This window comes from Galeopterus variegatus, unplaced genomic scaffold (genome assembly GCF_000696425.1).
Source record: "Galeopterus variegatus unplaced genomic scaffold, G_variegatus-3.0.2 Scaffold105, whole genome shotgun sequence".
Classification (NCBI taxonomy): domain Eukaryota; kingdom Metazoa; phylum Chordata; class Mammalia; order Dermoptera; family Cynocephalidae; genus Galeopterus; species Galeopterus variegatus.
In genome coordinates this window covers 418425-445200 of record NW_007726216.1, presented here as the reverse complement: position 1 = coordinate 445200, position 26776 = coordinate 418425, and the positions used below count along the sequence as shown (strand labels likewise).

Sequence of the window (26776 nt, the reverse complement as noted above, 5' to 3'; positions counted from 1 at the left end):
AAGCCACAAACCATGTGGTGATCCATGTGGAAATTATTGTGGCTATTTTTTTTAATTTGGCTTTTTATTTTGAGGTAATTTTTGATTCACACGCAGCTGTAAAAGAACAACAACAACAACAACAACAACAACAAAAAAACCAACGAAAAATACTCTTTACCTAGTTTCCTCCAATAATAACATTTTGCTTAAATGTAGTATAGTATCACAGTCAGGATACTGACATTGATACAGTCAAGCTATAGAACATTCTATTACCACAAGGATCCTTCATGTCGCCCTTTTATAGCCACACTCATATACCTCCCAGACTACCCTCTCCTAACCCCTGGCAACCATTAATCTGTTTTCTATTTGTATAATTTTGTCATTGTAAGGATGCTATGTAAATGAAATCATATAGTATGTAACCTTTTGGAATTTTTTTATTTTTTATTTTTTATCCAGTGTAATTCTCTGGAGATTCATCCCGGTAGTTGCATATGTTAATAATTTGTTTCTTTTTACTGCTGGGTAGCATTTCCGCCACATGGATGTACTGCAGTTTGGTCATTCATCTGTTAAAGGAACTACAGATAATTTTAAATTTTGAATAATTATGCCTGCCAGGCTATTGGTATTCTTTCACTGAAAACATTAAGCGGGATAATAAAGATACAAGGAAGGAATCAGTCCTCATTTCCCTTTGCTATTCCTGAAGAGGTATTAACCTAATTCATTTCCTTCTACCTGCTCTTCTCAGGACTTTCACTTTGTTCAGAGTGGCAAAAAAAAAATCTGGAAATTAGTTCAGAGCCAACTCTCTCTTCATCCTTTATTGAAAGCCCTGGAAAGCAAGAGATGATGTGAAGAAATTAGTCCCAAATGTCCCACTGAACCCCTGAGCCCAGCATGTCATCAACAGCTGAATGAAATGATATCAGGTCTGTCAAGTCACTAAAGGCAGTTCTAAACTTCTGGACTTATAGAAACTGCAATAACAAAAATACTAATGAACTGCTGTTTCATATATTAAAAAAAAGTCAACAAGTACCATGGAAACCTAATTATCATTTTCACTCAGTTATCTTAGTGAAATCTTATCTAGTTTTTATTGTTTCTATCCAGCATTGCCTATGCTGATATATAATCTATGTAGCAGTTTATTAATAATATAAGATTAAAATAAAACCAACCTTGTACCAAGCCAATACTAAGATGGCCAATGTAAGGACTGGGAAGCAATTTTGGCTGTACCAGACCAGGGCTGTATCATTTGATGGTCTGTGGACTCCCCCAGTGCTCCGTGCGATTCCTGTACCACCAGCACACTCCACAGGGTACTTACGTGTGCACTTTACTCTTTTTTTCCCTGAGCTGTAAGGTCCTTAAGGCAGATCTATATTTCATCAATTTTATAACATCCACAAAGTATGTACTGAATTAATTAAGCATGTAGGGAAACATAATATTCACAGCAGCTCCCAATTCTCGAGTGTTTATTATGTGCCAATCACATCTTCAGGGCAACACAACAAGGCAGATATATTATTCCACCTTTCTAGATAGGGAACTGAGGTTCAGAGGGGTCACAGAAGGCACAAGCTAGTAAGTGGTAGAGTCAGGACTCCACCTAACTTGCTACACTAACTGGTTGTGCTAGGAAACATATGGGGGACCTTTCTAGGAGAAGCTAAGTGTGGTTTATGCATGAATATGGAGGTTGAAAAAGAACCTGAGCAATGCCCTATTGGGTAAGATAATGACCAAAACCTTTACTGAATGTTCCTGCTTTTTGCCAGGTATTCGGCAAGGGCTTCAGAGGCAAGAGAGATGTGATCCCTGGCCTCATGAAAGGGGCTCTAAGGCTGCTGTGTGAAGAGGTATGCTATACTCTGAAGAAAATGATCTAGAAGAGGTAAAAACAAAGTGGCACACAAATAGGCTGCCTAGAGAGGAGCTGGTGCAGCTTGAGAGAGGTGATGGATGAGCAGGAACTCACCACCTCCACACAGGGTCGAATCTGCGCTGACAGACCCAGTCGCTGTTTTGCTGGGAAGCACAAAGACATCTGTTAGCCTGCTTTTCCAGTAGGCAACACCCACACTCTCAACAGGTCTATGAAACCTCCTTGGATCTGTCGCCTTTTCTGAAATGATTTATACTCTTATCTTGTACCCAAATGTGATTGACTTGGTGGGTTCTCAATCACAAAAAGAAGCATTTCCCTAGGTGTACTCAAGTTGCCTATTTCAAGCTCTGAAAAGTGCCCCTAATTTTAAGTTTTTGTAATTTGGTAGGAAAATTATAGTTTTCATTCCACTTCTCCTTCATATTTTCAAATTGAAAAAACATATTTTTGGGCTAACCTCAAAATCTTTCTTCACCCTTGATCATTTTAACAACTTTCTTTAACACCTGTTCTAGTTCTGTTATTTCTTTATTTGGGTACAACCCCAGAACCACAGAACACATTCTTGGTCTGATAGATGTGTATAATTGATATCTGTGGTTCAGTACCAAGCCCAACTAAAGTCCCACCATTTTTCGATTCATTAGAAAATGTAAATAGATACAAAGACATTTGTGAGGGTTTTCCATTGCTATTTGTTTTAGATTTTAAACACTGAGGCAGTAGTGATAATATAATACAATACAATACAATATACATACATGTGCTATTAGGCTGTTACAGTATTCATTTGGTAGATCGATACTGTCATATATGGAATAAATATTCAATTTTTTCAAAAACTGGAAAGGATGTTTTTCCTATAAAACCTTTGAATAAACTCGTAACTACCTTGAAAAAAATCAATCAATGAACAGTATGAGTTCACCTCAGAGGGCAGTTTCTTTAATGGCACCCATTCACCTTTGTATTCTGGGCTGCACTTTGCAGAGTGCTTTGTACAAAAAGATACTTCATAAAAAGACACTTGATTCAAATCAATTTTTTCTGAGCAATTTTTGAAGAATTGAAAATAAAGTATTAAAACAAAAGAGTTAACCACAGAAAACAATTTCTTTTATTTTAATATAGCACTATAAAAGTCATAATGAAAATTATTTTAATACTTATATTTGTATAAACAAGTTTATAATTTCCATAAAGCTTTTATATTTACTACCCTATGTGATTACACAATGACCCTGCCTGTAGGCAAGTGTTTTTATATTGGAAAAATTGGAGGCTCAGTAGGGTTAAATGACTTGTGTGAGGGCCACAGGCAGTGAACAGAAGAGTGAGCCATAGAATCCAGGTCTCTGACTCCTAATCCAGTGCTCCTTCCATTACAGACTTCTCCTCCCTGAAACCATGTTTTACCCCCAGCAGTGCCCCAGAATAATTTGCATTTGGTAATGAGGTGATGTCCAATTCCTATTCTTTTTTTAATCTCAATTTTATTTACCATGTAAGACTTGTTTCTAGCCCTTGGCTCAAGCTTTCACATTGATAAATTTATTAGAAGTAATTACGCCCTGCCTTCAGAATAGTATTTTACTTTACTTTACACATAATTCATTTTGTAATTGAGTTTGAATCTAAAAATTGCGTTGATAATCATACATTTTAACTTTGAACACTTCTCCTTCTTCAAAGAATCTCACTGATACAAACAAGTTTTTCATAAGCTTTCTGCTACTATTATGAAATAATAGTCAAAAAAGCACAACTACATCAAGTGTTTTTAAAATGCTTTCTAAGCCTATTTCTTTTTCTTTTTTAAGACAACTGGTAAGGAGATCTTAACCCTTGACTTGGTGTTGTCAGCACAACGCTCTCCCAAGTGAGCTAACCAACCATCCCCATATAGGGATCTGAACCGGTGGCCTTGGTGTTATCAGCACCACACTCTCCCAAGTGAGCCACAAGCCGGCCCTAAGCCTATTTCTTTAAAGAGGAATATGCTTTTAAGGTCAATAAAAGCTTTGAGTCTAGAACAATTTCATTACAAGAATGGAAAAGTTTCAGAAAAAAGTTGATTGAGTAAAAATAACCCAAAAGGAGGATAGAAAAATAAACAGTAGAATGTTTAAACTAAAAGTTCTCAGTGTCAAGTTTAAACTAAAAGTTCTCAGTGTCAAGTTTAAACTAAAAGTTCTCAGTGTCAAAGTAGGCTGAGTCTGTCTTAAAATGTTTCCCCTCTACATTTTACTATGAAAAATTTCAAACATACAGAAAGTTCGAAAGAATTGCATCCACCACCTAGATCCTATAATTAACAGCTTGCTGTATTTGCCTTATCACATGTCTATCCACCTATCCATCTATCAATTCACCTTATTTTTCGTTCATTTCAAGGCAAATGGCAGAGTGGCCTGTGGAATATGCCAATATTTATAAAGCAAATGTATTTCACAGGGCCTCCAAAGCCCTGCAGTTTCAGGTTTAGCCTAACTTCTTAAAAGTATATATAGAAATGTTAACCTTGCAAAAGACAGGAAACTTTCCCCAGGCTAAAGTCTCTGTTGTAAGATATAGAATTGTAACATAGCAAGGCTGCTGGCTCAAGGACAGACAAGTTACTTAATTGATATGTAAAACACTGGGAACTTCTGTAGGGAAAGAGAATATTTGCTAAGATCAAGCTTTTGTTGATGGATCAACATAACCTTTTGAAAATTGCATTATGGAATGTCACTTTGCTTGTTTCACTGAATGTTACCAGCCTATATTGTTAAACTATAACCCCACCTATGTTCTCTTCCTGTATCTTCCTGGTCTGGAGAATAAATGTGGGGCGAGAACCCCAGTTCGTGGTTAATTTCCCAAAAGGAAGGAATGCCTCTCTCTTGACGGTTCGGGGAAATTAACCCCTTTGGGGTCTCCCACTGCTTGAAAGAAATGGGCTTTGAGTAATCCTTTTGCGGCTCCATCACCCAGGGGAAGAGAGGTGACAAATCCGTGGGAGGCAAAGCAACAGTGGCCAACATCAGTACACTTCTAAACACTTCAGCATAGATTTCCATACTTCTTTCTCTTTCTCAGGTAAAATTTACAGAGTGAAATACACAAATATTAGATGTACCATTCAATGAGTCTTGATACATCCATGATTTCCCTGCAGTTATTTCAATAAATATTGTGTGTGTATTTCTTAAATTATACATAGAGCAATGAAACCCTGAGCAAATGCAGCACCTGAATCTAGTCTAGCTTCTCCTTAAGAGTAATCAAGAACCTCTCTTTCCTATTAGTGATCCATTAACACAACACTATATCACTACATACACATTCTTATCACACTCTCAATCTAAGCCCCTCCTTGCAAGCACAAAAATGTTTTTAAAAAATCTGCTTATTAAGGTATATTTTATTAAGTTAAAAATTTGCAAATTTAAGTGCACATTGTCATCATTCCAAAAAAGTTTCCTCTTGTCCCTTTGCAGTCAATCTCTTCCCCCCATCCCTGCCTCCTGGCCAACAGATTTTATTCCCACTGCGCAAGTAAATTCTGGTTATTGATCAAGTCATATGCAATTGTGAATCCAGTAACAGAAATTGCATTTTGGATTTGAGCAGCTGTGTTATATCCAATTCAAGTATAAAAACTTACACATGGTGATAAATGCTTTAGATTTTTTATATATAGATTATGGTACAGGTACCTCCAAATACATTAGTTAAAAGAAGTAAACTCTACACATGTATTCTGTCAGAATACAGATGCTATAATTCTAATGCCATTATGCTTATTAAAATAGTCTATGTTTTCAAATAGCAACATCTTTGAGTACAAATTTTTCAAAGTATTTTAAAAACATCCTGTTGGCTCTTAAGTGCCAATTTGCATAAAAAAACTAAGCAAAAGCACTATTGATACCTCCAAGATGCCATTCCCAAATGACATGACAGTTCTGTTGATTAAAAAAAAAAAAAAAATAAGGACAGAGAAAGAGAGGAGTGCTAAATCTGGATGGGAAGAGTTTTACATTTTAATAGTCATTAACTTGTATGTGGTAGGCAGCCTCTAAGATGGCTCCCAAAGATCCCTGCCTCCTTATATTCCCACCATTATGTAATCAATTCCCTCCCCTGGAGTATAGGGTGGACTTATTGACTCACTTCTAATGAACAGAATAGAGAAGTGATAGGATGTCACTTCCAAGATTAGGTTATGAAGACTGTCTTTTGTCTTGGGTGCTGTCTCTCACCTTTGCCTTCTTTTTGATCATTTGTGCTGGGGAAGCAGGCAATCATGCTGTGAAGAGCCCCTATAGAGAGGCTCAGAGTCAGTGAGGGACTAAATCCTGTCAACAACCATGTACGTGAGCTTGGGAGAGGAATCCCAAGCTCTGTAGTCATGCCTTAAGGTGAGATGGCACCTCTAGACTGTGATCTCATGTGAGATCTTGAGTCAGAGGCACACAGCTAAGCCACTCCCGAATTCCTTACGCACAGAAACTGTGAAATGATAAATGCTGTTTTGAGGTAATTCATTACACAGCAATAGAAAACTAACGTACTGTGAGATTTTTATTGTAAATCAGCTGCAATTTAAACTACAAATAACTAATATGAGAAAATGTGACAATGAATTCAGTCATTAGCACCCAGATTTTCTAATTTATCTTTGTCTCATATACTTTCCTCTTAGTAAATACAACTTGGAGGTAAAGTTCTATTTTATTTTTTTTTCTAAAATTTTTATTGTACATTCACATGCATTTGTAAGAAATAATACAGAGAGATCCCTTGTATACTTTGCTCAGTTCTCCTAGTGGTAACATTTCACAGAACTATATAGTACAGTATCATAACTAGAATACTGAAATTGATATAACACACCTATCTTATACAGATAGCCTTAGTTTTACTTGTACTTGTGTGTGTGTGTATGTGTGTACATTTTTTACAATTTTCTTTTTTTTTTTTTCCTTTTTGTCTTTTTTTGTGATCGGCAACGGATCGCAACCCTCAGTGTCACGCCCGTACCGGACCAGGACCGGCAACGGGATCGCAACCCTCGGTGTTGTGCCCGCACCTCGCTCAGCCAGTGAGCGGCCGGTCTGTATGTGGGATCCGAACCCTCGACGGGAGCGCCGCCCTGTAGCAGTGCGCCACCGGGCCAGCCCCTACAATTTTCTTACATACTCAAATTACATCCCTTTGTAATTAGAATCTAGCCATTATATTATTCCTTATAAATGTTCTGTCTGATAATAAAAGTTGTTAAGAAACGTGATTTCAGAGTTTATTTCACAGTTCCACATTAATAAACTGAAAATGGACTTAGTAACGAATAAAAACCACTCACAGGTTATGTAATTGTCAATGGAAAATTCACTTGCCCGAAAAGTTTTCTTGAAAGCAAACTATAAAATAAAATGTCATCCTTTGCCCAGAATTAATGTATTTTGTGTTTGAAATTCAGACGTGAAATAATATTGAATGTGGTTGAAATTTTAACACTGCCTCTTTTTCCTCTTATGAAAGAAGTGAGAACTTATGATTTGTATAACAATGCCTCAGAAAATCAATATATCCAAGTTTTTATTTTATGATCAGGCGGTGTTAAAATTCATACTTAAACATCTAAACACAAACAGCCAAGGAAAAAGTCAAGCTGATTATGCATCATGCAAAGCCAAATACTTTTGCATAAAAGAGAAACCTTAGAGGAAAACAAAGGGATACCTACTTTCTGCTGCTAGAAGTCCTAGGAGGAAGGCAGCATATGGACAAACAAACAGTATGATTTTAGAGCAAGCAGGTTATCAAGCCACAGTTGGGCCCACTAGATGAGCCACTAGAAGCATGGTCCCCCAGCTGACCCCAAAGTGAACCCTCCAGTTATATGAGCACACTCACTGGGATTGTTCAGATTTCAGACATCAAACACTGGGTTCTGATTCTGACTCCTTTGATTTGAAATATCAGAACAGAATATTTCCATTTTTAATTATTAAGAAACAAAGCAACAGTACACTGTTTATCATAAGATTAAACTCAATGAATTCTAGGAAATACATAATGGATGAATTTCAATAATCAAAATAGAAAAATATCTTCTACAGAAAAATTGTTTTACATTGTAAACAACATACCTAAACATGTTTGACTTTTCTTTAGATGACAAATTGGGAAATTGATTAGTTTTAAATTGTGATTTTAAATATTCATATTTTCCTAAATGCATATAGTATTACTCTTTATCATGATAAGACTTGATTTAAGAAAACAATATGCTATATTTTGTGAGCAGGCAGCTTTACCACTCTTCTCAAACTTCGGAGTGTCATATATCAGTAGAATTTAAGGAAACTTTTGAGGACCAAATTAGGATTGACAGTTTTTAATTCTGTCAAGAAAGGTCATTAAAAAGATCTACCTTTCATTTATTATCATTCCATAAAAAGAATAGAAAAGGCATTACCTAAAGATGGAAAACAAAGACAATCCATCTCAAGAAAGAGCAGTTGGTGACCTTACACTGTTCATTCAAGCATGCACTCTCTCTCTTTCTAGCCTCTCCATCCCTGTCTCTCCACAACCCCACCCTACAAATACGTGCTCTATGATCATTTTTCTCTTTTGCCACGGCTTGAACGAATTTTCACGTAACGATGAAAAATGCTTTGTGTTTTGTACTATAAAGCACACCCATGAAAATTTAAACAGAAAGACACTGGAAAGGATAACTTTGGGAACTTAAAATAAATGATGCAGAATTTAAGCATTAGTATGAATAGAGAAAAATTTAGGCTTGAAAATTAATGAAAATATTAAAAAATAAAAATGAAATATAAAATAATAAAATGAATAATAAAAAATGAAAATACAGATGTTTTTATTTACGAAAGTGCAGAGCTCTATGTGAGTCCAGATAAAATATACAATTGGCTTTTTGCAATCAACTATACAACTATTACTATTGGTTGCAGAAAAGGACACTTACTGGTAGATAGCTATTTGATAAGTAATGCTGATCACAATAGTAGAATGCCTCCCTTTAAATGGATTAGTATTAAAAATTAATTTTAGGAATGTATGAATAATTCCTGATATCTATGTGAAATTTGGAAAATATTAGGATTTTCTTCAAAATTTTCCTTTGTTTTTGACTTCTGAACACATAGAAATTTCTTAATTTTCATTTAGGGTAGGTGATTAGTATTAGACATATACATAGCATTTTAATTCTTCCATTTTTTCATTTGTAGCACACAGACAGTGCCATTCAAAAATACACAGACTGCTGGCAAGATCATTAAGATCCAGGAATTAAAAAAAAGAAAGAAAAGAGTAAAAAAGTAATAAAGAAACAGGGTGTGGCTGCAGGAAAGGGAAGGCAAGAAAGAATGCTAAATTGTGAACAACTAATTTAAGGGTTTGTAGGCTATCCACAAGATGGTGCACGACATTTCTCTTTTGTTTAAAAATCAAGTACTGTAATCAGAAACTATTTCAACCAAATCATTAGAGACTGTACTGAAAGACAAAAAAACTGGGCAATAAAAATGTATTTAATAGAAAATAAAGATGTCTATAAATATAGATAATTCCTTTCCCTGAAGGAAAAATCCAACTCTTCCCAGAAAGGAACACTTAAGAGCTCACTGAGTTCTTGCTAGGCAGAGGTAAATATTCAAGGATAACAATGAAATTAGGTCTATGAAGTGACTGGCCAGGACAATACTGCTCTCTGGGCCCAGTTCTAAAGATGAAAATGGTAGCAGAGATCTTGACCTAAAATCTCAAAGAGATTTATCCTAAATATATTCCAAGTAAGTGACTATATCACATTGTCACAGTATGACATAAAAACCGTTATTGGATCCTCTCCGCCTAAGTAGGGTCAACTGTAATCTGAGTGTGAAGAGAGAATTTCAAGCTAACAAAAAAAGTTACAGGTGAATGGAACAAAATGGACTAAGAGAAAAAAAGATAGACATAAAACGACAGGGAGATTAGGAACCATACTTATAAACACAACTACATCCTTTTCTTTCATGTGACAAGGACTTTGGATAATCAGAAGAGGAAGCACAAGAGGAAAACAGTCAGCACAAGAGGAAAACAGCAAGGCAGAAATTTCTCCACAAAGAGTCTTTTCTCTAAAATTTCTATTTGTGAATGTTTTTGGAAATCACCTTCATTCAAAAGAGGAAGATTCATATCCCAATTGGTAAAAGTCAAAATAAAGAACTATGTACCTGCTGGAATGGGAAGTTTGATCTTGTCATTTTGCACAAGGTATAAGCGTATACTAAATGGCAGGAAATTCTGCGTGTTTCTATGTGCACATACATGCAAACAGAGGAGGGTAGAAGCAGAAATACTGATAGCTGTTCGTGGTCCCAACAGGGAAGAAGCATTAGCACACTTGTTCTTCCTGTATTGCTAACGATGGAACGAACAACTCATTCTTTAGGAATGGCCCTGGGCCTTGACTCCAATGGCAATACATGAATATTAAAGAAGCCAGTCCAAAAGTACAAAAATCAAATCAGCAGCACAATGTTGACATGACAAATACACAGTGACTCTAATGAAAGAAAGAAGAAAAGCTAAGGCAAGAGAACATATGACTCAGGAGTTAAGTAAATAAAGAAATACATAAATAAAATTTAAAAATTCTAACACACACACACATACACGCATCTACATATACATATAAATGGGTCCTATGAATTTTTAGCAAATGATCCTTGAGAATACCTCACTGGTAAGATGGGTGTACCTATATACATTTCATCAAAATAGATAACTTCATCTATGTTGTTACCTCTTGAACACTTGTATATATAGACTTCACGTAGAGAGAAGAACTTGATAATTGTTCCAAGAGATAATTCACAAGACAGCTTTCCACTGAAAGATTCAAATCAAAGCAGTGCTATCCCAAAGTCTATCTAATATGGTTGACATGGGTAAAATCTTACATCAGAAGTTTTTGTTGCGGGAGAAGGTAATCAGAAAGATCCAAAAACCCTGACTACAATGTTGAATTGGATAAAGTGCAGTGTTGTGTCTGGAAAGGGGAAGTATTACTGTGGTAAAAAGAAAAAAGTGAAATGGATTTGGAGCAGTAGGGGAAAGAAACTTTGGTATTAAAATGAAAAAGAACAAGACACATGTAGATAGATAGGATTTGGTTGCTGATAAACTTCCTTAGAATCCCTTGCAGGATTTGATTAAATTAACAGAAAAAGTTTATTTTTAATGAAAGAGAAAGGACGTAGACACCAAATGAGCCACACAGGTGAATGAATGAACTATCCAATTACCTGAGGAGGTAGGGTCTTCGGAGAAATCTGGCAACTCTTCAGGGGGATCCCCATAGAATGAGTTGAATTTGTGACTTGACACAGCGGCTAGTACTGCACCCTAAAGCAAAGAAATGAAACAAAAATATTATTTAAACAAATAATTATACAAACATAAAAAAGTTAATCAAAGAATGGTTATTTATCTTAAGACTTATTGAGAAAGTCAAATATATAGAAGATGATGGCTGGGAGAGAGGTACATTAAAAATAATTTTGGATTCCTTTAAATAAATTACACATGCATATACTAGAATAACAGTGTTGGGAACTGCAAAAGTATATGAAACACTTACATCTTGAACACAAACATGTACCACACAATGGAATATTCTGTAGTCATTATAAAACGATGCTGCAGAGTGATGATTAATGAAAAGGAAAAATGTTTGCGATGAATCAACATGAAAAAGGTTTTAAAACAATGTATGGTCTCATTTTGGGGGGGAAAAAAGTTAATATAAATGTAAAAGACTGAACATATACCAGAATGTTAAAAGTATTAATTATCTCTGGGTGATAGGATTATGAGCCACTCTCTTTTTAAAAAAATATTTCCCCCACTTTCTTTTTGTTTTTAACAATGATTGTATTACTTCTGCACAGTAATTCTCAATCAGGCTACACATCAGAATCAACTACCTGCGACTCATTAAGCCACATGCATAGCCTCCCCTGATTCCTAGTTGCCATATTGAGTGTATGACATCCCTTGGGACTGCTGAGTGGAAAAGGGTTGGAGTTATTGTTTTAGTAACAGGAAGAATGATAAAACTTCTGGGTGTGTTCCCTAGCTCTACCACTTTCTAGCTACATGACGCTGCTTGAGTAAATCATTTAACCTCTCTAGATTTTCTTATCTGTAAAGTGAGGATATTAAAACCGACATTACTTACCTTACAGGATTGTCAGAAGTCATAATGTATATGAAAGTGCTCTGCAAACTGTAAAGCATTACGTTAAGTGCAAATCATTACTAAGCCTACTGATATAGAGCTAGAACATGAGCACAGTCTTCTGTTGGTCTAAGTAGAATTGCTCATTTAGGTAGTTTAAGTATCAAATCACCTAAGTAATCTAAGTTTTAAGTTGTCTCAGTCTAAATTTTAAATATTAAACTCTTGCATTTTTCTGAAAAGAAAGATAAACCTTTTATGTGTGTAGGCGTCTGTTAATAAGTACATGCAAACATTAATAGAAATACATGTCCACGAAGTTCACTTTTTGGGGGATCATGTTAGGGTTTCTTTCTATAAATATAAATTGAAAAACACTGTAGAAAGAGAAGATCAAAAAAGTAGAAGTGATCTTGATGCTACCATTCCAGGCAACATTTTAGATTTCCTTAAGTCCAGGATTAATGCATGAGAGGTTCTTATGCTACCATATTGAAAAAACAGTAGTGAATGTTGAGTTCTTCCTTCTACAGAAGAACTTATTTCACTTTACATATTATACATGTTCCCTAAAATCTGGGCGGGAATGACATTTTCCTATATCAATCATATTTCCCACACACTGAAACTAGACTTTTAGAGATGCTTTATTTTTACTTCCAAATGAAGTTCAACTCAGTTTCTTAATATGTCAGTTTTATGTTTCAACACCTGTTCTAGCTACTATAGTTAAAAATCTATAAATAAATATTTATACTGCTAGTAAAACACTATTTAAAAGTGCCCTGAGGGGTAAATTCTTTTGAAACAATAGTATCAAATTCCTAATTTATCTGTCTCATGGCTAGCAGTTTTATTTAGTTCTCTAAACTCAGTGACTACACATGGTTCAAATATTCAATGCAAAGCTATTATGTAAAACAGCAAAAATAATTCTGAAATAGTTTATAGATCTGCAGAGTTTTACTAGAGTCTGAGAGTCAACGTTGGAGATGATTCATACTAAGAGATTCATTTTGCAGATGAGGGAACTGAAGTCCAGAGAGGCTTAGCAACCTGTTAATAAGGTCGCTGCTAACTTAAAGATATAATAAAGAATAGACAGAATTGAGGTTCACTGACTACTCTCTCTAGTTGCAGGATTTCTAGTGTAAGAGGGGTCAATGATTTTTTTCTGTAAGGGGACAGACAGTAAATATTTTAGGCTTTGAAGGCCATATGGTCTTATGCAACTACTCAACTCCACTGTAGCATGAAATCAGCCATAGACAAGATGTAAATAAACGTATGTTGCTGTATTCCAATAAAACTTTACACACAAAAATAGGCAGTAGGCTGGATTTGGTCCCTAGGTTGTAGTTTGCAAAACCCTGTACTACACTATTACTACTAAAGAGCCTGTGGGTACAAGAATATAAAATCAGATCTTATACGAGTAGTTCTCCAAACTTTCTGGTTTATTAAACCCTTGATAAAGAAGTTTTCAATCTGCTTTAATTTAGAAGGTATACTTTCGTATGCTTTAAGAGTGAAACATAATAATTTTGAGTTAAGAAGATTATTCACAATCTGTTATGATAATAATACTAAAGTTGCAATTTTCTATCAAGCAAATTAACCTAGAAAGGAGAAGGCAGATTCTAAATTCAGAGAAAAAGAGAACTATAAATAATTATTCACTTAATCTTACAGTTTTCTTGAAATGTCAATATGTCAAACATCAAAATGGAATGCTTCTGGCTTGATGATTCTGTCTTGCATTTAAGGAAGTGGAAAACAAGAACATGGTTAGCTCAGACTTCTGCTAAGTTAAACTACTGACTGAATGCACTTAAGGAGGCAACAAAATAAGGAACACAAGAGTTGAACAGAGATGTACTGCTAACTTGAAGACAAAAACAAAAGACCAATACTCCCTTTTTGGTACTTCTTAACCAGGTTCAAAACAAGCACCATGAAGTTTGATAGGCACAAAGGCAGGGAGGTACATTTTAAAAAGTCTGAATACAAAACACAAGTTTGAGATGTAGAATAATTGGCTTTGCACCCAAATGGCAAGGTAACACATAATCATACTGCTGTCTGAGGAGGGAAATACACCAAGGAAATATACTGAGAGGGGGAAAGCCCTTGACCGGAACACACCAGTGCAAGTGTGACAAAGGAATTTGAGAGAGAATCATCCTATTAGGATTCAGAACACTGAAATCAAAGCCCTACAAAGGGTGGAGAATTTGGGGAGGTTGAGGTCAAACAGAGATGACCAGAAGGCTAGAAAATCATTTCAAGGTACAAATGTTAAAGGATTTGTGTTGATTACAATTAAGAGTTAGGTCCTAGATGATAACTAGGTGAGACAATTGATTAAATCATAACTTCTGATATCTCTCCATACAAATACAACCAAAGTTACCATTCAGTTTAGTCTGCATAGCCTATACATATATGATACTCAAACATAATCTAAACACAGCTCTCAAACCTGGAATTTTATAACATTAAGTCAGGACATATGACTAAAGGAGGCTGAAGTAACTTCTCTGAAGAAAATGAAAAATGAGACTTGTAAGTGTACTAGATGTGGCTATATTTAGGAGCAATTGCATGGAATTTTAGAAATTCTTTTGGGCCTGCATGGAAGTATTTTATAAAGATGGTCTTAAATGTACATAATAACTCTCAAAAGCTATATTGCCCAAGAGGAAGCAATAAATTCTATATTTCAGAATCACAAATTAATAGAATTGCTTTGTAAAATCAATATAGGAAGGTCAAAATCACTTCAATTATTATGTGTGGAACTGTTCATACCAGAAAAACAGTTTTCAGTTTTTGGAATCAAAGGTGTCTTTTACACATTAGATTTAATGCTCTAATTAACTGGAGCTCACAATTGCTGTCCCAACTTACTGCCTTTGTGCAAACCCTCACTACAGGAGAGGACTGTATGTTAATGCTGGGTTTTGTTAAGCACAAAGGTCTTTGATAAATCCTTGAGTTACCTCTTGTTGAATTAACAGAAAGGGGAAGAATGCCAAAAGCAACTATTATAGCTTCCTGGTAGACCTCTCAAAAGGTGCTGCTTAGGTATAAGTATTACTCTTGGAGGTGCCAAGAGTACACTTATACTGTACTGTAGCAGTACAGTACAATAGAAATTTCTGTGCTGATGGAAACGTTCTATACCTGTACAGTCCAATACAGTAGCCATCAGCCACAGGTACTGTTGGATATTTGAAATGTGGCTAGTGTAATTTAGAAGCTGAATTTTAAATTTTATTTAATATTAATTTATTAAAATTTTAAAAAGTAAGTAGCTACATTAGACCAGTGGATATTGCGTTGGATAGTGCAGCTCTATAAATTAGTCATGTGCCACATAATGATGTTTTGGTCAATAATCGCATATGTGAGGGTTGTCAGAGCAATAGGCTAGGCATGCAGTTAGCTATAACACCTAGGTTTGTGTAAGTACACTATGTTATGTTTGCACAACAATGAAATAGCCTAACGACAGATTCCTCAGAATGTATGTACATAGCCCCATCACTAAGCAACACATGACTGAACTGAAAAACAGCACTCCTAAACAAACTTTACGCAGTTATGCACAATTCAGGAACACAAGAGACCAATCGGTAAGTCAGAGAAGCATGCAGGCTATCATTCTGCAATTTGCAAAACAGGGAATAAATGGGTTTTATACTCTGAATTGAATCACATGGATTCAACTCACCATTTCCTGAACTGATAGCAATAAACTTAACCCAAATACAGAATACTGTTTCTACCTATGTAGAATTTCTTTGACATACTTTAAATAGGGAAATTTGCTTTCTAGGGGTAGAAATAATTCATGAAGCAAAGGGGATGGCTTCTAGAACAGATTCCCTCCTGAGCCTCTTCCCTAGATAGACAAACTCAGATACTCAAAGACACTCCTTTGCTCAGTAATTCCTTCAGTAGATGATGCCCGTGGTTAGAGTACATTTGTGCAGATTTTCCACACAGCCTTAATCACATAGTCTGTCCCATGCATGCTAATATTCAGTTTGAGAAAATACGACCCTCATATCTAGTCCTGTGCTCAGGATTATGTAGTTTATTAAGGGAGTATTGTTTCTAGGGGATTTTTTTCCCCCTGAAAGTATTAAAATTCTAGAGTTTAGTAAGAAGTAAAAGGAGGAAAAAACCAACATATGAAATGTCTAGTAACCAAAATGGGGAAAAGAAATTTTCCAACATTGTTCAAAGAGATAAGGTAAAATAATGAAATAGGAGAATAAAAAGAAGTATGTGATACAAATTCAAATCACATGCAGAGTTCCATAAACTTTATCTACAGTTTTGATGTTAATGCTTTCTAATTATCCAAATAATTTTCTCATTAGGCATTTGTTGTCTCCTGTAGCCTGCTGAAGAGGTTAAATGCCAAAATGAATATATGAATATGGAAAGGAACAATTTCTGATTGTTGATCAGTGACACCATTATAACCGATAATGAGTAACAGTCTTAAAATTTCAGCAAAGGTGGTTAGGTAAGTAGAATGAGGAATATTTTATATTCTGGCATTAAAAAGTCTCACAAGACTTTCGGAATGAGAAAGAGGATCAACTGTGCAAATAAACTCACTATCAAAAATACATGCAATATTATTTCTGGCAGTAGAAAATGGGAAGCAATCTCCATGTCCAGCAACTGGTTAATTAAATTATGATTTGTACATATGATGAAATATTATAGAACCATTATAATTTGCACATTAGAATAATAACTCTCAATGAAGTGGACTCACTAGAATCGTTCATGGGCCTTTTACAAACTACACGTGTCCCTCCAACCTTACATATACACCTAGGGCTGAGGGAAAGAGGGGTTGTCCCTTGGTTGAGTGGTGTAGTGAGCCATTGTTACTGATGGGAATGTGTCATATTCCTCAAGTGTGCTAAAGTGGAAACTAGTATTTAAGAATATTTTGTCACAAGGTATAACAAAAAATTGGTTATGTAAAATTCCTATGACATAAAAATAACCATTTTTAAAATTAGTTAATGTAATTAAATTTAATTTTTTTTGGTGGCTGGACATCATGGGGATCCGAACCCTTAACCTTGGTGTTATAACACCACACTCTAACCAACTGAGCTAACCAGCCAGCTCAAAACTAACCATTTCAATGGGTACAATTAGACTATATAAAAATGTATAATTCCGTGGTATTTAGTACATTTGCAATGTTGTGCAATCGCCACTTTTAGTTCTGAAACATTTTCATCACCCCCCCAAAAACCTGATACCCATAAAGTAGACACTCCCCAGCACCTAACAATCACTAATTTGCTTTCTGTATCTATGAATTTAGAGACATAAATACCTATTCCATGTATTTCATATAAATGGAGTCATCCAATGTGTCTTTTTATGTCTCTTTTTGCATGCAGATATCCAACTGTCCCAGCACCATTTGTTGAAAAAAATATTTCTTCTCCATTGAATTGCCTTGGCACATTTGTTGAAAATCAATTGAACATAAACATAAGGGTTTATTCCTGAATTCTCAATTCTATTTGACTGATCTACATATCTAATTCCTATACCTTACTGGCACCACAATGTCCTGATAACTCTTTGTACTAAATGTTGAAATTGGGAAGTATGAATCCTCCAACATTTTTTTGTTTTCTTAAGATTGTTTTAGATATTTTAGGTCTTTGCATTTCCAAACAGATTTTAGGATTAGGTTGTCAATTTCTGCTAAAACTTTGATAGGGATTGTGTTGAATCTATAGATCAATTTGGGAAGAACTGCCATCTTAACAATTTTCCAATCCATTAATATTAAATATGTCTCCATTTATTTAGATCTTTAATTTCTCTCAGCAATGTTAGTTTACAAATCTTGCACTTCATTTGTCAAATTTATTCTTAAGTATTTCATCCTCTTTGATGCTACTGTGAATGGAATTATTTCTTAATTTCATTTTAAGACTGTTCATTGCTCATATATAGAAATACAATTCAATTTTGTATACCGACTGTAGTGGATTGAAGTATGTTCCCCCAAAACTCAATGAAGCTTAATTGTATCCCCCAAGTTTTATGTATTAGAAACTTAGCCCCCACTGTGACTGTTAAGAGGGTGGGAAATCCTATTATGGTAATTGAAAGGTGGAGCCTTAAATAGGTGATTGGATTGTAGGACCATACCATAGTGAATGGATTAAAAATGGTGATCAAGGGCATGGTTCTGAGGGCTTTAAAAGAAGAGGAGAGTCTGTCTTTCTAGCTCTCTCTGCTTCCATCATCTTGCAATGTGAGACACCTGGGCCACTGTCGTCACTACCAGATGGACTTTGGATTTCCTAGCCTCAGAAACTGTAAGCAATAAATGTTGTTTTTCTTCATAATTACCCAGTTCTGTGTATTTTGTTATAAGCAACAAAAAATGGACTAATACACCGACCTTGTATTCTGTGACCTTGATGAACTTGTTTGTTATTTCTAATAGTTTTTTTGCAGATTCTTTACTGTTTTCTAAATACAGGATCATGTTATTTGCAAACAAAGATAGTTCTATTTTCTTTCCAATCTGAATGCTTTTATTTTGTTTTCTTGCCTGATCATACTAGAGACAGAGATAATTTATATTTATACTAATTTCCAGGTGATGCTGGTCCAGGGGCTACACTTAGAGAACCACAGCTCTAAAGAGTGTATATTATATAATGGATATGATACTAGAGGAAAGTAATGGGAAACAAATGAATATTACAATATAAGCTTAAGAGTTTCTCTTTCTAGATACTGTGAGAGAAAATGATGATCAAAATGGTGAGAAAAGTCTAAACATAATTACTTTGGAAGAAACACATTAATAAAGGTTATCCAGTGAAATTTTTGATTTTCTACACATTTTTAAAAAGCTTTTAAAAACCTCGAAAATGTTAATGTCAATGACTGGAAGAAAGCTAAAATGGTATATGGAGTGCCCATTTAGGAATTACAGTTGTTGACAGAGTACCAAATTTAAGGTATTAACATTAAAATCATAACAACACAATAACAACAATAACAAAGTTAATAGGAAATAATATCTAAGGAGCATTAACTATTGCCAGGTACTGTTCTAACTGCTGTAATATATTAGCTCATTAAATTCTGACAACCCTATGAACTAGTTATTATGATTATCCCCATTTCATAGATAAGGAAATTAAGGTACAGAGAGTTTACATAACTTTTTCAAGGCTATACAGCTAGGAAGTGTCAGAACCAGGATTCACCCAAGGCAATATAGCTTCAGAGCAGAGCCCACTTTTTCTCATAATGCTGTTCTCATTCTCTTTCTTCTTGCCACCAGTAAAAATTTCCTAACTCTGACTAAGTAACAGAAGTAATTTTCTACTGCTTTCTATGAACTTCTCTTTTAATCATTTCCAAGGGAGTCATCAAAATTAGGCTATCACCCATCATTTGAGGAGCTTAAAAACTGTCTGGGTAGAAAGACTGGCACCTAGCTGTTCATTTGTGAAAATAAGGTATGTGGTGGGCTCTGAAAGCCAGGGAAGTTGCAATCTCTGTTCCAGAAGCTCACAGAAGAGGCAAAATGAGGAGAATTTGTTCCTTTAGGACGGTAGATGTAACATGTTTTAAACGGGTGGCTGAACTATTCAAAAGAACGCAGCCTTACCAGAAGCTGAAAAAATTCAATAATGACCCTGCTGGGAGGAGAGAACAGATCTATAATTACTAGAGGTGGGAAAGGGGGAGTGGGAGGGGGCTTAGGGAGTAATTGGGTAAGGGACACAAAGAATAATTACGATTTATAATGATGAACATGCTAATATTGATTTGATCATCACATATTGTGATAGTCAACTCTGTACCCCATATATATGTATAATCAATTATGTTTCAATTCAAAAAAGAAAAAAAAAAATGACCCTACTGATGTTCTTAATTCTAGGTTGGTTTGGTGGGTGTTAAAATTTTAAATAGCCTTGCAAAGGGATGTGGTAAATCCTCATGACCCCTCTCTACTGTGACAGCCTGGCTCAGTCCAGATGAATCTTACTCACCACTTTGCTTATTTTAGGGCAAAGTCTAATTCTGTGGCACTGGGAGAAGTACAGCATGTCTCTCGTGATGGGGCAAGCCCAAGCCCTCTGGTGAAATGCCTGTACTTGGGTTGAACGAAAGGTTCAACCTCACATTGTGTAATGTCACATGAAGCCAAAGCAGCATTAGAGTTAAAAAAGACTCAGGGAAGCATTTAGAAAGCAGTAATAATTAATAGTTTCTCTGGGGAAAAAACTAACTTCAAAAACAGGCAACCAAATTTCACTTGGAATGATAAGGGTTTTTTCTTTTGTAGGCTACACTGGTTCAGGTGGATATCAAGGCAAGAAAATAAAAGTCTTGGGAAAATTCTTTGGGTGCCATCTCAATAATGCCATATCATTAATAGTTACTTTTGCCAAGGATTTTTTAAAGCAAATAGAGAAGAGGCAGTTTGAATCCCTGGCTTCAAAAACAACTAGGAGAAAGACTAAAATAGGAATAATCAACACCAACAATGACATGTTAAAATTTCCCCTGTTCTATAGTAGTAATGTCCAATAGAACTTTTCACAGTGATGGAAATGTCCTATACCTATGCTGTCCAATATGGTAGCCACAAGCAACATTGACTACTGAGCACTTGAACTGTGCTAGTGTGACTGGGAAACTGACCTTTTAATTTTATTTAATTTTAATTAATTTAAATTCAAATGGTTATATGTGGCTAGTACCATGTTGGACAGTTCAGTTCTATAGGATGATATTGTGGTCTAACAGTTTCCTAAAAATTTATATAAATGTTCCTATAAATCTAGAGTTGTATACAATCATTTACAAACTTCAGGGGTTAAATAATAAAGTAATGATATTATTGCAATTTATGACATATCTGAAAATACTTAAGAAAAGTTTTATAGTTGGCACGAGTCATGTGACTATGGAGGACTACTATCTAATCAACCACTTAGAGGACAGACAACATTTTCAGTATCCAAAGTTAAGTCAAACATTTTAAGACCATAGCATAATGCAGGTTCCTCTGTTACCCTGGGTAGGGGGGATGCTGTCATATAGCATTGTCTCCCAGTGCTGGAAAGACTCCACTCAGTCTTTTTCAGAACCTTTTAAAGTCAAATGGACTCGCCATATGAGGTAATTACCATTTTTGGTTTTCTTTCTTTTTTTTTTTTTCGTGAGGTGGAGGATGGGATAGTGATAAGACGGAGAAAGATACCTTGGAAGAATAAAGAAAAGGTGAGAAAAGTGAACTGAAAATATTTTCTAGCAGAATCAAGATAGTGGGGGATTTTATTTACTGCTTTGTGATGGTTGTTGAATCCTACTTCCAATCCTAATTCAACATTATTCCTATTGAACTAAACTCACATTTTCTCTCAAAATATTAAAGTTTGAGAAAATGTGGCCTAGATTCATATTCAATAATGATAAGTAATAATGCAACTATATCTCTGCTATAAATTTTAAAGACAACTTTAAAATATAATTAATCTTCCATTTATTATAGTTTATTATTTAGACTCAAATTGAGATATTACACTGAATGATTTAAAAAACCAAAATCTTATTGAAACAATGGTAATTTTTGGAAATGAGAATTTAGCTTAACAAAAACAATGGCCAACACCAGGATATATTTATGAGCACTGAAACAGAATAAAAACATTATCATCAACTATATCAGTCTGGCTTTTTGATGATTTCTTTAATTTACCTTTAGTTTTCTCCTAGCATTAAATTTCCTCAGTTGCTCTACTGTTTCTGGAAGATGAATCTTGTAGGCATAACGATCTCGCTCCTATAAAAGAAGAAAGATAATGAACACATATAACTTTAAAAAAGTGAAGAAGGCTTAATCTAAAACAAACAATAAAGCCCAAATTCTTAAATATAAAACAAATTGAATTCTAGGAGATTAGAGATTTTATTCCATAATACTAGGAAACAATCCGAAATGAGGGATTTGAAGATTAAAACTGATAGTAAAATAATATTTGACTTTCGGCAATAATAAAGGGTTGAAATAATAGGCCATGTAACCTTCAGGTATATTGCCATATGGCTAAAATAATTAATTATAATTATTATGAAGGTATCAAATTACCTTTGGCATGATCTTGTCAGGTAAAACGAGCATTTGAAAAATTAACTCCACAAGCGATTTAGCATTCAGCATTGTCAGGAATAAGTGAACTACAAACTTTACAGAATCTTTGAACTAGGACAAACTTTTCAAGGCCATCTAATTCAACCATTTCCTCCATGCGGGATCCCCTTCAATCCCTGACGGATGACCATTCTGTTTGACCTTGCTCAATAGGAGATCATTTCTTAAAGCAGCCCGTTAGGATTTTAAGGAAGTATAATTTTGGAAATGTTCTTTCTCAGCGTAGGCCTACACCTGGCTTGTTTAGTTTAGCTCTGTCTTCTGGGGTAACACAGAGCAAACATACTACCTTTTCATATAATAACCCTTTGATAATGAAGAGGGGGATCATGCTCCACTAAATCTATTCTTTGAAATAATGTCTCCAGTTTCCTCAAATATTCTTCATGTATATTTAAAACCTCTTGTTATTCTTTTTATCCCTCTTTTGGTTCTACTCTAATCTGTTAAAGTATCTTGAAGATTTATATGCTATAAGCACTCATTCATTCATAATTATTTCTTGAGAGCCTACTGTTTACCAGGCACTGTTCTATGCACTTGGGATACACAAGTCAAACCAACAAAGATTGCAGCCCTCATGTAGCTTGTATTCTAGTAGGAGAAGATGAGAAAATACAAAAAATGCATGTTATAGAGTATGACAAAAGTACTATGGAATAGAGCAAAAAGTAAAGCAGAGTAAGTGGGATTGGGTTCACTGCAACTTAAAATAGGGTGGCCAGAGTAGGTGTAATTGAGAAGGTGACACTCAAAAGAGGTGAGGGAGTGGTCTCAGCAGAGAGAACAACAAATGCAAAGGCTCAAGGGAGGGAGTGTCTGGAATTTTTGAGGAGTAGCAAGGAGACCAATGTGTGTGGAGTGAAGTAAAGGGGGAGGTGTGGGTGGGGTGGGAATAGCGGATCAGATCAGAGCAATAACAAGGCTGGAGTGGGCCATGAAGGACCTTTATTCTGAGTGGGAGAGGGAGCCACTGGAGGGTCTTAAGCTGGAATGACATGATCTGACTTAACTGTAAAGGAACATGCTAGTGGTTGTATTGAGAATAGACTAGAAGAAGAGAAGTTAAAAAACAACAACAACAACAAACAGCTGGGAGGCCAGTTAGGAGGCTACTGCAATAATCCAGGTGAAAGATGATGGTGGATGAAACCAGATGGAAACAATAAAATGGGTGAAAGGGAGACAACTTTGAATATATTTGTTTTTCCCGAAAAGCTTTACTCAAGTATAATTAGCATATAATAAACTGCACATGTTTAAAATGTACAATTTGAAAAGTTTTAGTATATGTATACAACCATAAAACCATTGTCACAATCGGGATAATGAACATATCCATCATTCTCAAAAGTTTCCTCAAGTCCCTTTGTACTGCCCCCTCCCTGTCCCTAGGAAACCACTGATCTACTTTCTGTCACTATAGTTTGCATTTTCTAGAATTTTATATAAGTGAAATCATACAATATGTGCTCATTACTGTCCAGCTTCTTTCACTCAGCATAATGATTTTTAATTCATCCATGTTGTTACATGTATCAGCAGTTTATTCCTTTTAATTGTTGAGTAGTATTCTATTGTATGGATATACCATAATTGGTTTATCCTTTCACATGTTGATGGACCCTGGGTTGTTTCTAATTTTTGGCTATTGTATACACAGCTTCTATGAATATTCATGTACAAGTTTTGTATGAAGATATGTTTCATTTTTCTTAGGTAAATACTAAGGCATAGAATGGCTGGGTCACATGATAGGAGTATGTTTAACTTTTTGAGAAACTGCCAAACTTTTCCAAAGTGGTTGTACCATTTTATATTCCCACTAGCATTGTATGAGTTCCAATTGTTCTATATCCTTGCCAACAGTTGGTATGGTCAGTCTTTTTGATTTTATCCACTCTAAAATATGAATACAGGTATCTCATTGTGGCGTTAATTTGTATTTTCCTAATGAACAATGATGTTGAGCATCTTTGCCTGTGCTTATTTGCTGTCTGTACATCTTCTTTGTTGATGGGTCTGTTTAAATATTTTTCCAGTTTGAATTTGGGTTGTATGTTTTCTTATAATCGGATCTTGAGAATTCTTTACATATTCTGAATATAAGTCCTTTATCAAATATATAATTTGCAAATATTTACTCTCAGTTTATGGTTTGTTTTTTCATTCTCTTAACAGTGTCTTTCAAAGAACAGAAGTTCTTAATTCTGCATATATTTTGAAGGTAGAGAGAACGGGATTTTCTGACAGATTGGATGTGGGGAATGAGATAAAGAGGAGTCAATGACAACACCAAGGTTTTTGGTGTGGGCAACTAGAAGTCTGACACCAACTGAGATGGGGAAGACGGGGGTAAGCACCTGGAAAGATGCATGTCATGCCTGCATTCTCGAGCAATAATTGGGCAGTGGAACTGATTTTTAAAACATTCCCTATCAACAGAATAAACACTTTTCCCCAAAGTCTACTGTTTGAGTCAGAGTTATTAACAACAAGGAAATTAATGATTTGAAAGTGAAGTGTTAAAATGACGACCCAGTGACGAGATAGAATAAGTACATTTCACCTTATGCCTCCACTAACTACACTAAAAACTCTATATGTGATACATAGTGCAACTAAGAGAAGATTCTGAAAGCTGGAGAAAAGAAGGTAGACTGGGCAGAGGTCCCAGGACTCAAGGGGTGAGCCTGTGGTGATACTGCTGTTTTTTTTTTTTTAACCTCCCAACATATCCCAGTCTGGTGCGAGAGCAGCCTGCAACCTTGAAACTCCAAGGACAAGAGGCAGACAAAAGAAGCCCCAAGAAAAGCTCACTCTATTTAGCCAAAAGACTAAGAAGAGGTTGTCTGTGCAGGACAGAACCCTTTCTGTGTCTGTTATACTAGCATCATTCATTTGAAAATCTATTTCATAGCCCAGCTATGCCTTTTTCTTTCTAACAGAATGGGAAATTTACTACATATCTGACTGTGAACTCTATTTCTCATGAACACCTCTTCTGCTCACCATTCACTAAGGTGAAATGGAGAGAGAGAGAGGGACACAGTCAAAAAGTATGTTTTGTTTTTTATAAAATTAAACTTCGATTATGATTTCTGATATTTTCTAAGCAGATAAAATCACAAGATTTTTTTTAAAAGGCTATTAAAGTATCTCTTATCAGAAAACAAGTAAACAGTAACAAAACCCCAAGGTATTATAAAGAAGACAAAAGAGCAAAAATAATATTTTTTCTAGATTAAATAGTCCCTCTCAACACTAATAATAATGTGATATGAATTCAGAATAATTTCTATAGCAATGTGCCTTTCATTTTAATGAAGTATGATTCATAGTCCCTTGTGTACACTAGATGCTGAATACACATTTAATTGGTGTATTGATTGATTTTTCTACAACTCAAATTGATTAGCCTGCTATAACTACCCTTTTCACCTTTTATTACAGTTAATATACATTACAGTCTACATACTAAGGCTACAAAGGGTATGAGGAGAGCTCAACCATTAATGAGGAAAGTACACTCTTAGTTGGCCTACTTTTGTTGGAATAAATACTCCCAGCAAGTACCATTAACTCAGATAGATAAAGGTATAATTTAACAATCATAAGACATTCACATATTACTTGGTCTATTACTCAGATTCTTTTTTGATATGAAATGATTTAATAGGACTTTTTTATTTTGGTGGTTTTACCAAAGAAATATAACTCTTTCTTTCTTTTTTTTTTTTTTTTGTACACAAAGCAATGGTATTGTAACTTTGGGTACTCTTCAACTCTTCATTACATGGATTTTCATTATCTTATTTCTTCACTTTGTAGCTATTCAGGAGTTTTTCATATTTAAACCATAGCTTAAATCTCAGCCATTCTAAATTAACACCACTTATATCCACAGTGCTGATTTACAAATATACATGGACAAGTATTGAAACACAACATAATCCTGCTCTTACCAGCCAGATAATATTGTTATTGAATTCTTATATCTTCAGATGACACATAAGCAGTGAAGTTAAACTGTAGTTCAAACATGGCACATGACACTGAGCTTAAGCAGCCTTCTGGAACTTTTTCATTTAAGTTACTGACTGTTTTTTGCTTTTTGTCTTCCTGGTGCCAGAAATCTATTATGCATTAAGCTCAGGTTACGTAGAACAAGAACTATAATCACTGGCAGAGACAAGGGTTTCCCAAAATAAATATGTTATTAGCCAAGATAAGCTTTGATAATGAAAGCCACGTATTATGTTTCGTATAATGCTAAAACATTTTGTAAAGGATCGTAAAAATGATGGAAATGGCTGTCATTTTCATTGCTATTTGGCATTTAAACTAAAGGAGAAACAGAAATCCCCCCCCCCCCCAA

General features: G+C 35.1%; 1 protein-coding gene across 9 annotated transcripts in view; it reads right to left on the bottom strand.

Moving 5' to 3' along the window:
* CASK (calcium/calmodulin-dependent serine protein kinase (MAGUK family)) overlaps positions 1–26776 on the bottom strand; it is a 396153-nt gene that overhangs the window by 89035 nt on the left and 280342 nt on the right. For 6 of the 9 annotated variants that reach the window (XM_008585066.1, XM_008585099.1, XM_008585061.1 and 3 more), the window contains exons 9-11: positions 21946–22029; positions 11215–11314; positions 7626–7643 (exon numbers count right to left, since the gene is read on the bottom strand). In XM_008585066.1, the coding sequence (XP_008583288.1) occupies positions 7626–7643; positions 11215–11314; positions 21946–22029 (202 nt within the window). The remainder of the gene's footprint in view (positions 1–7625; positions 7644–11214; positions 11315–21945; positions 22030–26776) is intronic. The other 3 variants (XM_008585074.1, XM_008585111.1, XM_008585106.1) reach the window with 1 other exon arrangement.